The following is an 11,522-nucleotide window of genomic DNA, read 5'->3' as shown; positions in this document are numbered from 1 at the left end:
CCATGCTCACAGGTGTACACACGGGTGATCACACCCACAAACTACACCCTTTTTGGCTCCTACCTCAAAGCACACTGTGCGCTGCCGATCTTACAAGCTGCACAATAATGTTTAATATTTAGTATTTACTGTCATATTCCCATAGATCATCGTGATGTTGTTTATTCTATTGCTCTCGTTTTCTTCTGCTTGTTTTCTTTTTTCATTCTCAACAGGTGATCCAGGTGATTGATGTGTTTGTTTTTTTTGTCTGCTTATTTAGTTGGTTTTTGTTTTTTATCCCCGTCCCTCTTCTCCGCTGTTTTTCTTTCCCTCTTTCTTTCGCCCTTCTCTTTTCCTCATTCAGTCTGTCCCGTATCTAGCAAGTGAAAATAAAAAATAAAATAAACAATAAAAGGTGAATCAAATAGACCATTACGGCAAGGCTGGGATAGTCAATTTGGTAAAGTAAGTCCGTTGGGCATCTTTCTTCGCCTTTAGACAATAATTCTGATGGCAAAAGAGCCAAAGAGGACAGGCAAAAAAAAACAAAAACCAAAAAACATGCTAAACCCTGAGTTGGCCGTGATGCATCCATCGGAGTGTGAGTGTGTTTGTGAGGAGCAGCTCATGCTTGGATACAGATAAAAGGATGATTGTGAGCATGAAAGCGCCCGAGTGCTCAAATTCAGGAGAAAAGTGCTGTATGAGTACCAGCTCTTTAACCATCAATATTAAAAAATATTTATTTTTATTTTTTTAAGACATGGAGGAAGTATGTGCCCACTGTAGTGATGTGTGTGTAATTGGTGATCGTCCACTGTTGTGTAGTTGACAGGATTTAAAGAAGGAAGTTGGTCTGGTCATGCTGACATAGAAAGCACCGAGCACAGAGGGAATATTGTCCTAAGCTTAAAGGCTGTTGAGATCCATGGTCACATGATAAACACAGATGAGTCAATATTTAACAATCACAAGACAGAAAATAACTTCATGTATGGTCACACACACTTTTGCCCCAGAACATTGTGTCAGATAGTTTTTCCTTTGCTCAGCTGACCACATGTGGGTCATAGGTCACTGTGGCAAAGGTGAAGGCACTCAGGCGTTGCTGAAACCTGCTGTCCTTTGCAAGAAGGCTGTAACTGTGTGAGAATGAGACAAATGAAAGAGACGCGTCACCAGACAAAGAGTCCGTATTGATGTTGTTTATTAATTTGAAGATACTCTGCATTTAACTGCTATTAGAACAAGTTTAACTTTGCTTGGTTTGGTCTCCCAGTCTTCACTATCAGATTAAATTACAGAAACATGCATTGATTGTTTGACTTTGAGTTAGACTGATCGTTTTCCAGGAGCCAGCCAATTAGAGGGCTCCCGTGGCCCCGCCTGACCTCTTAAAAGAATGTTTGTTGCTGTTGCGTGTCAGCGTTGCATTAGTGCATTGTGAAGGCAGAGCGGCAGTAAAAACTGCAGAATCCCTGCCACTGGATGCTCAGTGTCTCACCTGGCTGCTCTCTGTTACAGGTTAGTGGGTGAGAAACACGTTAAAACATGGAGAAACACACACGGGGATACGGAAATAGTGTGTGTCGTGTGTTGTTCTTGCATTATCCTGTTATTATTAACTGTTGTACAGTTAGCATTCACAGCTAAGCCTCTTCTTTTACAGGTTATTCCAGTTTAAGAGACTGGCTCATGTTATTGTCATGCATGTGTTTTGCTGGGAAATGAAACACTGAGTAGTATTAGTGTAGGTGAAACAAGCGCTCTGCAATCAAAGGATGAGAAACTAGACTGAATGTTTCCTTGTAATGTGGAAGCGTCTTCACCTTATAATATAAAGCACCCTAGAGTGACTGCTGTTGTGATTTGATGCTACATAAATTGAATTGAACTGAATTGGTGGGTGGTCTGCCAAAATAATAAAAAAGATTATTTAAAAATGCTAAATCCTTTTCTGTAATAATATTACTTGTAATTTAAGTTTTTGAAGTTGATTGAACTCTTTCTGCATATGTGCAGTCGGGGAAAGAAGTATCCGACCCTTTGTTGAATTCATAATTTTGACCACGTGCAAAGAATTGAGCACTCTATAATTTCAATGTTTTTTTTCTTGGTCTTAAAAGAGAAACAATAGCATTAACATTTAACAGTGATGTATTTTGTTATGCAGTTTATGTAGAGTAACAGAATGTGACTGTGAGAGAGGGCACAGCTGATACAGGAACCTGAACTCTTGAGGTACATTTCAACTCAAGCTGTGCTTTAAGTAGGATTGTTTTCTCACACTTCAGTTCAGTCTTACAGACAGTTTTTCTTTTATCCTGCTAATGAGAATGCAGCAACTTTCATTTTAAGAGCTGAGAGAGGAGAAGTCCAAACCGTGGGTCTGCCTTGGTGTTGCTGTGAGAAGTGCTGTCTGTGTTTTCTAGAGTCTAGACTAGGGGTGGGCAACTTCAGGCCTCAAGCAACAGTGTCCTGCAGGTTTTAGATCTCACCCTGGGTCAACACACCTGAATTAATTGATTAGTTCATTACTAGGCCTCTGGAGGACTTCAACACATGTTGAGGAGGCCATTTAGCCATTTGAATCAGCTGTATTTGACCAAGGACACTGGCCCTCGAGGCCTGGAGTTGCCCACCGCTGGTCTGGACCATAAGGTCATCGTCTTCATCTGTTCTCACATGAAGATGTCACACTTTCCAGTCTGTTTATTTTTCAACAGCTTTGCAGTCAGTCTGTGCTGGGAGACTGTGTGGACTAAGAAATGTGGACCCAAACGCAGACAAAATGAAGCACTTTTGTTATAGCTGATGGAAAATTTACAAAAATAAAGGGCAAAGCAAACAATACAAAAATAAAGAATAACCTAAATTGGCTAAACTAGAATTGAACATGAAAACCCTGGACATGCTTAACACGAATACCTGAAACATGGAACGCAGACGATCTGACCCCGACTGACAGAAAACTAACACACTAAATACACAGAGAGGTGATGAGGGGACTGGAAACACATGAATGAACATGGGAGCAAAACTAAACACACTGAACAGGGAACGCACAATAATAAAACAGGAAACATAGAGAGACGTAGGCTGGGACACACGAGCCTGACATGAGGGTCGAGAGAGGGAGAGGGTGGGAGCGAGGGCAATAACTGGGATGAGGGAGGCTTAACTGTGTTTTTGTTGTAATGCTGAGAACTCCTCCAACTATTAAACAACAACACTGGCACAGAATGGGACGAATACATCTGACGCCTGGGAGAATCTGTTAAATATATGATATACGATCCAATTGCACTGTAACGTGAGTCACAGCTGAACGAGATCGCCTGCTATTACTGTACGGGAAAAGCAGCAGTCTTTCATTTGGTTTCTGTACTTAACAGTAAAGAGATGTTGCACGCTTCAGTGCACAGGATTATTATTAACAAACAAACAGCCCTTACATTAGACCAAAGTCTTTCAGGTCCGGATAAACATCAGCCACTGCTGTCTGTGTGTGTCGGCTTGAAGATTTGGTTATAATCAGCAGCTGATATCTGACTTCTGTCTAAATCTGCGACTCTCCACCATTTGACCCTAGAACTGAAGAAGCTTCTCGGATGAAGGTGAAACGTCTTCAAGCAACTTAAAGAAGTCCTGATGCTTTTCTTTCCAAGCTCCTTAGACTACGATGACCTGGATGACTGAGAACCTTCACAGACATACAGCCCTTCTCAGAGTCTCCAGTGACATTTTGATGCAAAACGATGCAGGAAAATGTTCTGTTCTCCTGATGTTGCTAGAGTTGACCATCGAATTCTGCTTGAAAGGCTGAAACATTGGGTCGGTGTATCTGGATCTGCCTTGGAGTGGTTCTCCTCATATCTATATGAACGATACTTTTCTGTGACAGTTTCTAAATACCGTTCATCTTCCACTTCTAAGCTTTTACTTTTATTTCAGGTTTGTGGGTCAAGGACCTAGAGGCTTCAGAGGGGCTTTTAATGAATTTAGGGGTCCTAGAGGAACCCTTTTGAGGGAGGAGGTGTTACGTCCCTCTGTAGCCCCTAATCATCTCAATGTGTTCAGCTGGTGCTAATTGGCCACACCTAGTCAGGTGTGGATAAAAGCATACCTGAGGCAAGCTTCCCAGGGAGCTCGCTTGTCTTTGCCTTGGTGGCACCAGCCATTTTAGTCGACTCTGGTATTCGTCTCCTTTTTTATGTTGCGGCTTTTGAGCCAGGTCGTAACACAACCTATGGTGCGCCACATGGTTCTGTGCTGGGGCCTTTATTGTTTCTAATGTATCTACTTCCTCTCCAGCATATTTTAAGCCCCTTTGAGGGCATTTGCTACCCAGATGATATCCAGTCCCAAGATGTTTCTAAGCTGCAGATTCTGAATGAGTGCTTAGAATCCATTAAAGGTTGGATGGTCGACAACTTTCTCCAACTTAATGAAGGACAGACCAAAGTCCTTGTATGTGCTCCTGACAGACATGTACCTAAGATAATGAATGCTCCTGGTCCTCTTTCAACATTTGTGAAATCGTCCATCAGGAACCTCGGGGTAATCTTTGACCCGGCTCACTTTGGTGAGCCTGCTTTTATCACTTAACAAAACATTTCTAAATTAAGTCTCGTACTGAACTGGAGATTATTATTCATGCAGTCATTTTATCATAATTGGATTGCTGTAATTCACTGTTTACATCTCTAAGAAAAAACTCCCTGGAGCGTCTGCAGATTGTCCAAAACGCTGCAGCAAGGCTTCTGACCAAAACATTGAAGTACTCATTTTGTTAAGTTTTGTCTGCTTTTGTTTTATACTTTGTCTTCCCTGTGTGAAGCACTTTGTGATCTTTTATCTAGAAAGGTGCTATATAAATAAAATTTACTTACTTACTTTACTAAACTATGGATAAAAAAAGATTCAAAGTACAATAACGATGTGTCTTCTCTTGCTCTTTCTAGGTGAACTGCTGGCCAAAAACGTCTTCATATTGCTTGCAACCACACCTCAGGGCATTCAGTCTAACTGCACCTGGACGAACAGAGCAGAGCAGTCAGTGTTGTTGAAGGCACCTCATCGCAAATAACATGGAGGAGTTTATTCAGAACCTGCCAGATCTAGATGTCAGCTGCTACGTCAGAAACATGTCCACCCCTGTGTTAGTCAGCATTGGGGCTGTGGTTGCTGCGACAACCTATTACCTGGCAACACGATCCAGGCCCCTCCCACAGGTCTGTGACCTGCAGATGCAGTCAGTTGAGGTTCAGGTAAGTTTGGTCCCTGTCAGAGTCACAGGATAGTTATGCTGATCGATGATGTGACCCACAAATTACTTGCTGTCATTAATTCTCTAACAAGATTTTTCACGCAGAAACGTTCCAGCTGCTGTCGTTATTGTTGCATTCACAATCTGTTTCATTGTCATTGTGAGGGTGGAGATTTGGCACGCCGATCAGTTCTACTGACCACTGACAGTCCCTTGACACATATCTATGATGATGCCACTACGTTGTATGAATTCTTTCTCAGAGGCGCCAGCGTGTCCAGTAAGTCACCAGTAATACAATTTAATCCCAATGTGGTACTTTTACTGTATAAATCAAGCTCGCATTCAGATTCATTCTTAACTGCACTGGTGCAGTAGTGATGATGTGTTTAACATCTCATAGTAACTTTGACTTTGTTGAATACAAAATCTGTATATAAAAGATGGATATTTTATTTGAATATTTAGATATTTTAATACAATTTTATGACACACGTTATGTAAAAATTAACCTCCTACGCGATCATTAAGGCAAACTTAGCTGTAGAGACCGCAACTGTTGTTTTTACAGTTTTCATATTAAACATGTATGCTGCTGCTTTAAAGATGAGCATTTAAAAATGGGACCCTTTTTCCATTTTTGCAGAGGAACGGTCTGAAAAAGAAAGTGAATGACATGGATTACCACTCATGTGGTTTTTCCACATTAGAGGAACAGCTTTGTCACATGTATGTGCCAACCATAAGAGCCATTGTGTCGGTTGTTTTGGAACCAGAAGTCCATATTTAGATAAGAAGGTGAAAGGCACAGTTAAATTATTTCAGAAATCTCTCAGTCAGAACATGCTATATCATGTTTAGGTAGAAACTAGCGAGCTAACTTCCTGCTAACTTCTAACTCCGTTAAATTTATTAAATCCTGTTTTCATGGATGCCTGGATGTTAAACTTAATTGTTACACCTTAGTAAAGCAGCAACGCTGATCATTTTATTAAAGATGAAAGACAGTTTGTAACTCTCAGTGATGCCACAGTGTTTGTTTGACTTTGGGACCTGTGTACTCTTTCTTAATGCCAGAAGGCTGACAAAATAGTCAACACTTCAGTTTACTGCTGTGCCAGCAGCCAAGCATGCAGGGTAGGAAGTGTAATCATCTATATGTGTAATAGGGATAGGTGTATGAAGACATCCTGGGAACACTTTTGAATTTGTGACATTAGGTTGCTCTAACTTTCCACTGTAGTAACTCTTCTCTTTCATCGTCCAGGTAACGGTCCCTGTGTCGGCTCCAGGAAGCCAAAACAGCCTTATGAATGGATTTCCTACAGAGAGGTAAGAGATACCAAGATTAGCTCACCTTGTATAAACATTATGGCCTCCAGGGTGAAAGCTACAGTTTGCAGTCAGTATAAACAGTTGTTTACAAAGTGGTGGTCAAAAAGGTGACCTCGTCTTTTTTGGTCACGTTGTTTGCCGGTGACATTCACTCTGCAAGTGCGTCATTTTATTCTGTATGCAAATCTGAAATCGTCACTTTGTAACTTTGTGTTAAATGTGATCAAATGTAAATGAGAAGGTGAAAAGGCAAAATGAGCATAAATCAACCTGAACAAGGTTGAGTTTGTCAGCATTAACAGCTGGTGTGTGTGTCTGTGTGTATATGTGTGTGTTTATATGTTAGGTAATTGAGCAAGCAGAGAATCTGGGTTCTGCATTTCTTCACAAAGGAAACAGCAAGACTGCCGACTCTCACATCGGCATATTCTCTCAGAACAGACCAGAGGTACATAATCGCACACTTTCAAGGTTTTAGTCTTTACTTTAACAAGCAGCTGCTCTATGATCTCACAGCCTCATTACTTCAGTGCTAAGATGAACCTGAATGTGCTGCTTTTTGACGACGGAGTCATTATCAAACTTAATCTTGTAATGTTTGTTTAAATAATTTCCCCCAGGGATCAATAAAGTATTCTGATTCTGATGATTCTGATTTGTGTGTGTAGTGGACCATCAGTGAGCTGGCGTGTTACACCTATTCTCTGGTGTCAGTCCCTCTGTATGACACGCTGGGAACAGAGGCCATCGGCTATATTATAGACAAAGGTAAACAATGGTGACTTGGATACATGGCAGAGGTTTTTCTGAAGACGTTCAGCTGATTATCTGCTATTTGTTTTTGCAGCTTCTATCTCAACTATAGTGTGCGATGTGATGGATAAAGTCAATCTAGTGCTGGACTGCATTAACAACACGAAACACAGTGTGAGAACAATTGTTCTAATGGAGAGCCCGAACACCAGCCTGATCGAACGGGGACAGCAGGCTGGAATCCACATCCTCAGCCTGCAGGAGATGATGGTCAGAAAGCTTTTTCTTTTTTTTAATTAATTATTATTATTATTATTATTATTATTATTATTATTATTATTATTATTATTATTTATCGTAATGCCTTTGTCTTTTGTGTGTAATTATTTCATTCTTCTGCTTTTACCTTTAATAAACTTTATTCTTTTCCTTCAACAGCTTCTCCTTTGTTTTCTGTTTTTGTGCAGTGCTGTAAAAGTACTCAATTCCTTCCTGATTTTCTATTTTTTGTATATTTCTCACACTTTCAAATCTTTCGGATCATTAAACAAATTGGAATATTAGACAAAGGCAAGAGTAAATACAAAATGCAGTTTTAAACGATGACTTCATTTATTAAGGGGGAAAGAAAACCTATCCAACCTAGCAGAGGACTGCTGTCAATTAAAGGGGACGCTCCCCACCTTTCAATCCGTGTCAATGGTGTGGTTCACTTGGACAGATGTGAGCACAGTAATCACACTCTGGTGCAGACCAGAACCACCACAATGAGACGCTTTGGAGGAGGTGGTCTCTGTGCGAGTCCAAATGAACTCCAGAGCGATTCACTTAAATGTGATCTGACCCAAATACCCAAAATGTGTATACTGAGCTAAACACCTCCCTGTGTCCAGCTGTGACAGTGGGAGGTGTAAATACACAATGCAGTCTTTTAAAATGATAACTTCATTTATTCAAAGAAAAAAAGCTTCCCAGACCTTCTATGTGTGAAGTTATTGATCCCCCCCCTTTTTAAACCATGATTTAAATCCCATTAACCACATTCTCAGGAAGTTGAGTTTAATTTTATTTGATTACTGTCAAACCTTCTGACTCATGAAATCACTGAAATGCTAAACCTGTCTAACAAAGTGAAGTAGGTTAAAAGAAATAAAGTTTAAAAGACCAAAAGGAAACAAAGTCCTTGACATCTATCAGTTACAAAGTTGTTACAAATGCAGTTCTAAGGGCGAGCCGGTGACCACAAATGGATCAATCTAGAAACGTTCGAGTGAACCATCCCTGGATTGGGCACATAATCAGATTTACTCCTAGAGTGCATCAATGACACATCGAGGAGGTAGCGCAAAAATAAAACTACATCTAAAGAACTGCAAGCCTCACTTATCTCAGTAAGGTCAAAGTTCATGATTCAACAATAAGAAAAGAGATGATATCATGGGAGAGTTACAAGGAGAAAATCACTGCTGACCAAAAAGAACAGGCTCGTCTCAGATTTATCGGTTATCACAAATACGAGGGTGGCACAACCAGTTAACAGCTTTTACACAGAGCCAGACTGGCTTTGATAGCTTTTCATCTTTACTTAATGAAAAGTTTACTTTGATTATCTTTGTGTAAAATTCAAATTTTTCTAGTAATCTGAAACATTTCAGTGTGACAGATGTGCAAAAAGCTAATAATCCAGGAAGTAAGCAAATAGTTTAGTTTTGCTGTCCTTGCTGCTTTGTGTTTATTTGGCCTGTTTTCACTTTCATTTGTTTCTTAGATGGTTACTTCTTCGGCCTACGTTTCCTGTTGTTTTGTCTCAGTTGTCATCATTTCCTTTTATCTCTGTATTCTCAGATCTGTTAGTTAACCTGCTTTTCTTGTTGCACAGGCCATAGGGAAGGCCAACCACCAGGAACCACTGGTATGTAAACACAGGCCTGTTAGACTGTCTCTAAATATTGAGGATGCTGTCTGTTATGCTGTCTGATCCATTTTTACCTCCATCTCTTCAGCCCCCTCAGCCCAAGGACATGGCAGTCATCTGCTTTACCAGTGGAACAACAGGTGACACATCCACAGACTCACAGTGACATGCAGCCACTCTGATTTGAGTTAGCTAAAATATTTGCCATGTCTCCTGTACGCACTTTCAGGAAAACCAAAGGGAGCTATGTTGACACATGGGAATATTGTCTCCAACTGCTCAGCTGTCATCAAGATTACAGGGGTGAGGTGCTGATGTAATCATAGACCATCTCTCTGTTTGCTCATCGCACATCTCTTTGAAGCTGGTCGTTTGAGACCTTGTGGTGACCCTTCTGAGTTTTTCTACATAACATGAAAATGTTTTTCTAGTAAATGAAAGTAATCTGTTGCCGTGACTCTTAAGGCCTAAATTGTAAATAAATAAATGTGCAAAATTACAGAAAACATTTCAGAATTACTACGGACTCAATGTAGAAAACTAAAGTTTCTATAGTAGTTAAAGAAAACATTTGTTTGTCTGTTACTTTGATGTTATATGAATTGTCTCTTTATCAGTAGGAAAAACTGTAAAACTTATGAAAATATAACAAAAAGTGTTAAATGTATGTCCAAAGATTGCAGTCTTTGTTGGACCAATTTGGCCCCCGGGCCTTATGTTTGACTCCCCAGCTCTAACGTATCGTATGTCAGTCTAGTAGTTTCCTCAGGTGCTTGCCTGGAAGTTGAGACTTTATTGATTGTGGGTACTGCCCACTTTTCATCACCAGGAGTTTGTTCACCAGTAGACACTCAAAGTCACCAAATAGCCTTAATTTTTATTCTGCCCTGTCCCCACATCACTGCACATCGCTTCTAGTGTCTATGCAGCTTCAGGAAGGAGAAGGAAAGGAAAAATGCTGAAGGGAAGACAGAGAAAACACAGCTCACTAAGACCTTTAATGGTCTCGTCCCTCTTCTCTCCAGTCGTACGTTCAGACCGCTTCAGAAGAAGCTTGCTGTCTTTTCTGCATCTGTCCTACATGCTGGGGAGGGCGGGGGGATTACGAAGGTTAATGTTTTCCATCTCTGTCTTTGTGCATGTGTGTTTGTCTTTGTGTTGATTGCTTGCTGTGTGTGTTTGTTTTAGACCACCTGTCCAGTGCTTCCCAATGATATCCATTTGTCCTATCTGCCCCTGGCTCACATGTTTGAGAGGGTCGTGCAGGTTTGTTCCACCTGTCGTTAAAAATCAAGGAGGATTCCTTCCGGCCTGCTGTGTCAGGCTCCTTTTAATAACATTGTCCCAAATTTCCTCTCCCTGTCTGGTAGGGAGTCATGTTGATACATGGAGCCAGGATTGGTTATTTCCAGGGAGATATTCGTCGACTGTCAGATGACATGAAGGTGCTGAAGCCTACGGTGTTCCCCGTGGTTCCACGACTCTTAAACAGAATGTATGATAAGGTATGAAGAAGTGTAAGCACTCTGCTCATTTGTGTGCTATGATATCTTATAAAGATACGATTTTGCATAAATGCAGTGCTGATCGTAAGCTTTACTGATGTTGTTCTGTTTAATCCTGGTAATTCTTCTGGTGTAGATCTTCGGTCTGGCCAACTCACCCTGGAAGCGCTGGCTGCTGGAATTTGCCTTCAAGAGGAAGCATTCTGAGATCATGAAAGGCATCATCAGGAAAGACAGTATATGGGATAAGCTCATCTTCAACAAGGTCCAGGTATTCAGAGCCAGCACCGCTTTTATTTTAATACTATTTTGTCAGCTGCTGTTATGACAAAATGACTAATTGTCCATGAATATATACAGTTTATTATTTTAAACAACAGTGAAAAAAAATTAAAAAAACATAAATACCAACCTACTCGTTACCTGGGGATCCACATTATTAAAAGGAAAATTTCCATTCTAGGAAAATGGAAAACAGAGCAAACAATGACGATACAAAAACACTGTAGTATCAGAGCACTAACAATGTCTGAGTGAGTTTGTTTGGGATGCATTTGAGCAGCTGTGAAGTAAATAATGTGATGTGCTGCCCTCTGCAGGCCAGTCTTGGTGGCTGTGTGCGTCTCATGATAACAGGAGCAGCTCCCATATCTCCAGTTGTTCTCACCTTCCTCAGAGCTGCACTAGGCTGTCAGGTAACACACACACACACACACACACACACACACACACACACACACACACACACACACACACACACACA

At 40.7% G+C, this 11,522-nt stretch overlaps 1 protein-coding gene across 3 annotated transcripts in view; it reads left to right on the top strand.

Moving 5' to 3' along the window:
- Positions 1-11,522, top strand: part of LOC102199587 (long-chain-fatty-acid--CoA ligase 1-like) — a 17,095-nt gene that overhangs the window by 2,884 nt on the left and 2,689 nt on the right. For 2 of the 3 annotated variants that reach the window (XM_005719406.1, XM_005719407.1), the window contains exons 2-14: positions 4,947-5,252; positions 5,417-5,531; positions 6,519-6,583; positions 6,933-7,034; positions 7,255-7,354; positions 7,434-7,609; positions 9,219-9,251; positions 9,343-9,394; positions 9,484-9,557; positions 10,443-10,520; positions 10,625-10,759; positions 10,896-11,030; positions 11,359-11,454. In XM_005719406.1, coding sequence (XP_005719463.1) covers positions 5,073-5,252; positions 5,417-5,531; positions 6,519-6,583; positions 6,933-7,034; positions 7,255-7,354; positions 7,434-7,609; positions 9,219-9,251; positions 9,343-9,394; positions 9,484-9,557; positions 10,443-10,520; positions 10,625-10,759; positions 10,896-11,030; positions 11,359-11,454 — 1,341 coding nt within the window. In that variant the 5' untranslated portion in view covers positions 4,947-5,072. Of the gene's footprint in view, positions 1-4,916; positions 5,253-5,416; positions 5,532-6,518; positions 6,584-6,932; positions 7,035-7,254; positions 7,355-7,433; positions 7,610-9,218; positions 9,252-9,342; positions 9,395-9,483; positions 9,558-10,442; positions 10,521-10,624; positions 10,760-10,895; positions 11,031-11,358; positions 11,455-11,522 lie in introns of those variants that run through there. The other variant, XM_013912379.1, reaches the window with a different exon arrangement.

Source organism: Pundamilia nyererei, unplaced genomic scaffold (assembly GCF_000239375.1).
Source record: "Pundamilia nyererei isolate P.nyererei 1_Seehausen unplaced genomic scaffold, PunNye1.0 scaffold00001, whole genome shotgun sequence".
In the NCBI taxonomy this organism is placed as follows: Eukaryota; Metazoa; Chordata; class Actinopteri; order Cichliformes; family Cichlidae; genus Pundamilia; species Pundamilia nyererei.
Note: the sequence above shows the minus strand (reverse complement) of the source record. Positions and strands in the feature narration are given on the sequence as shown.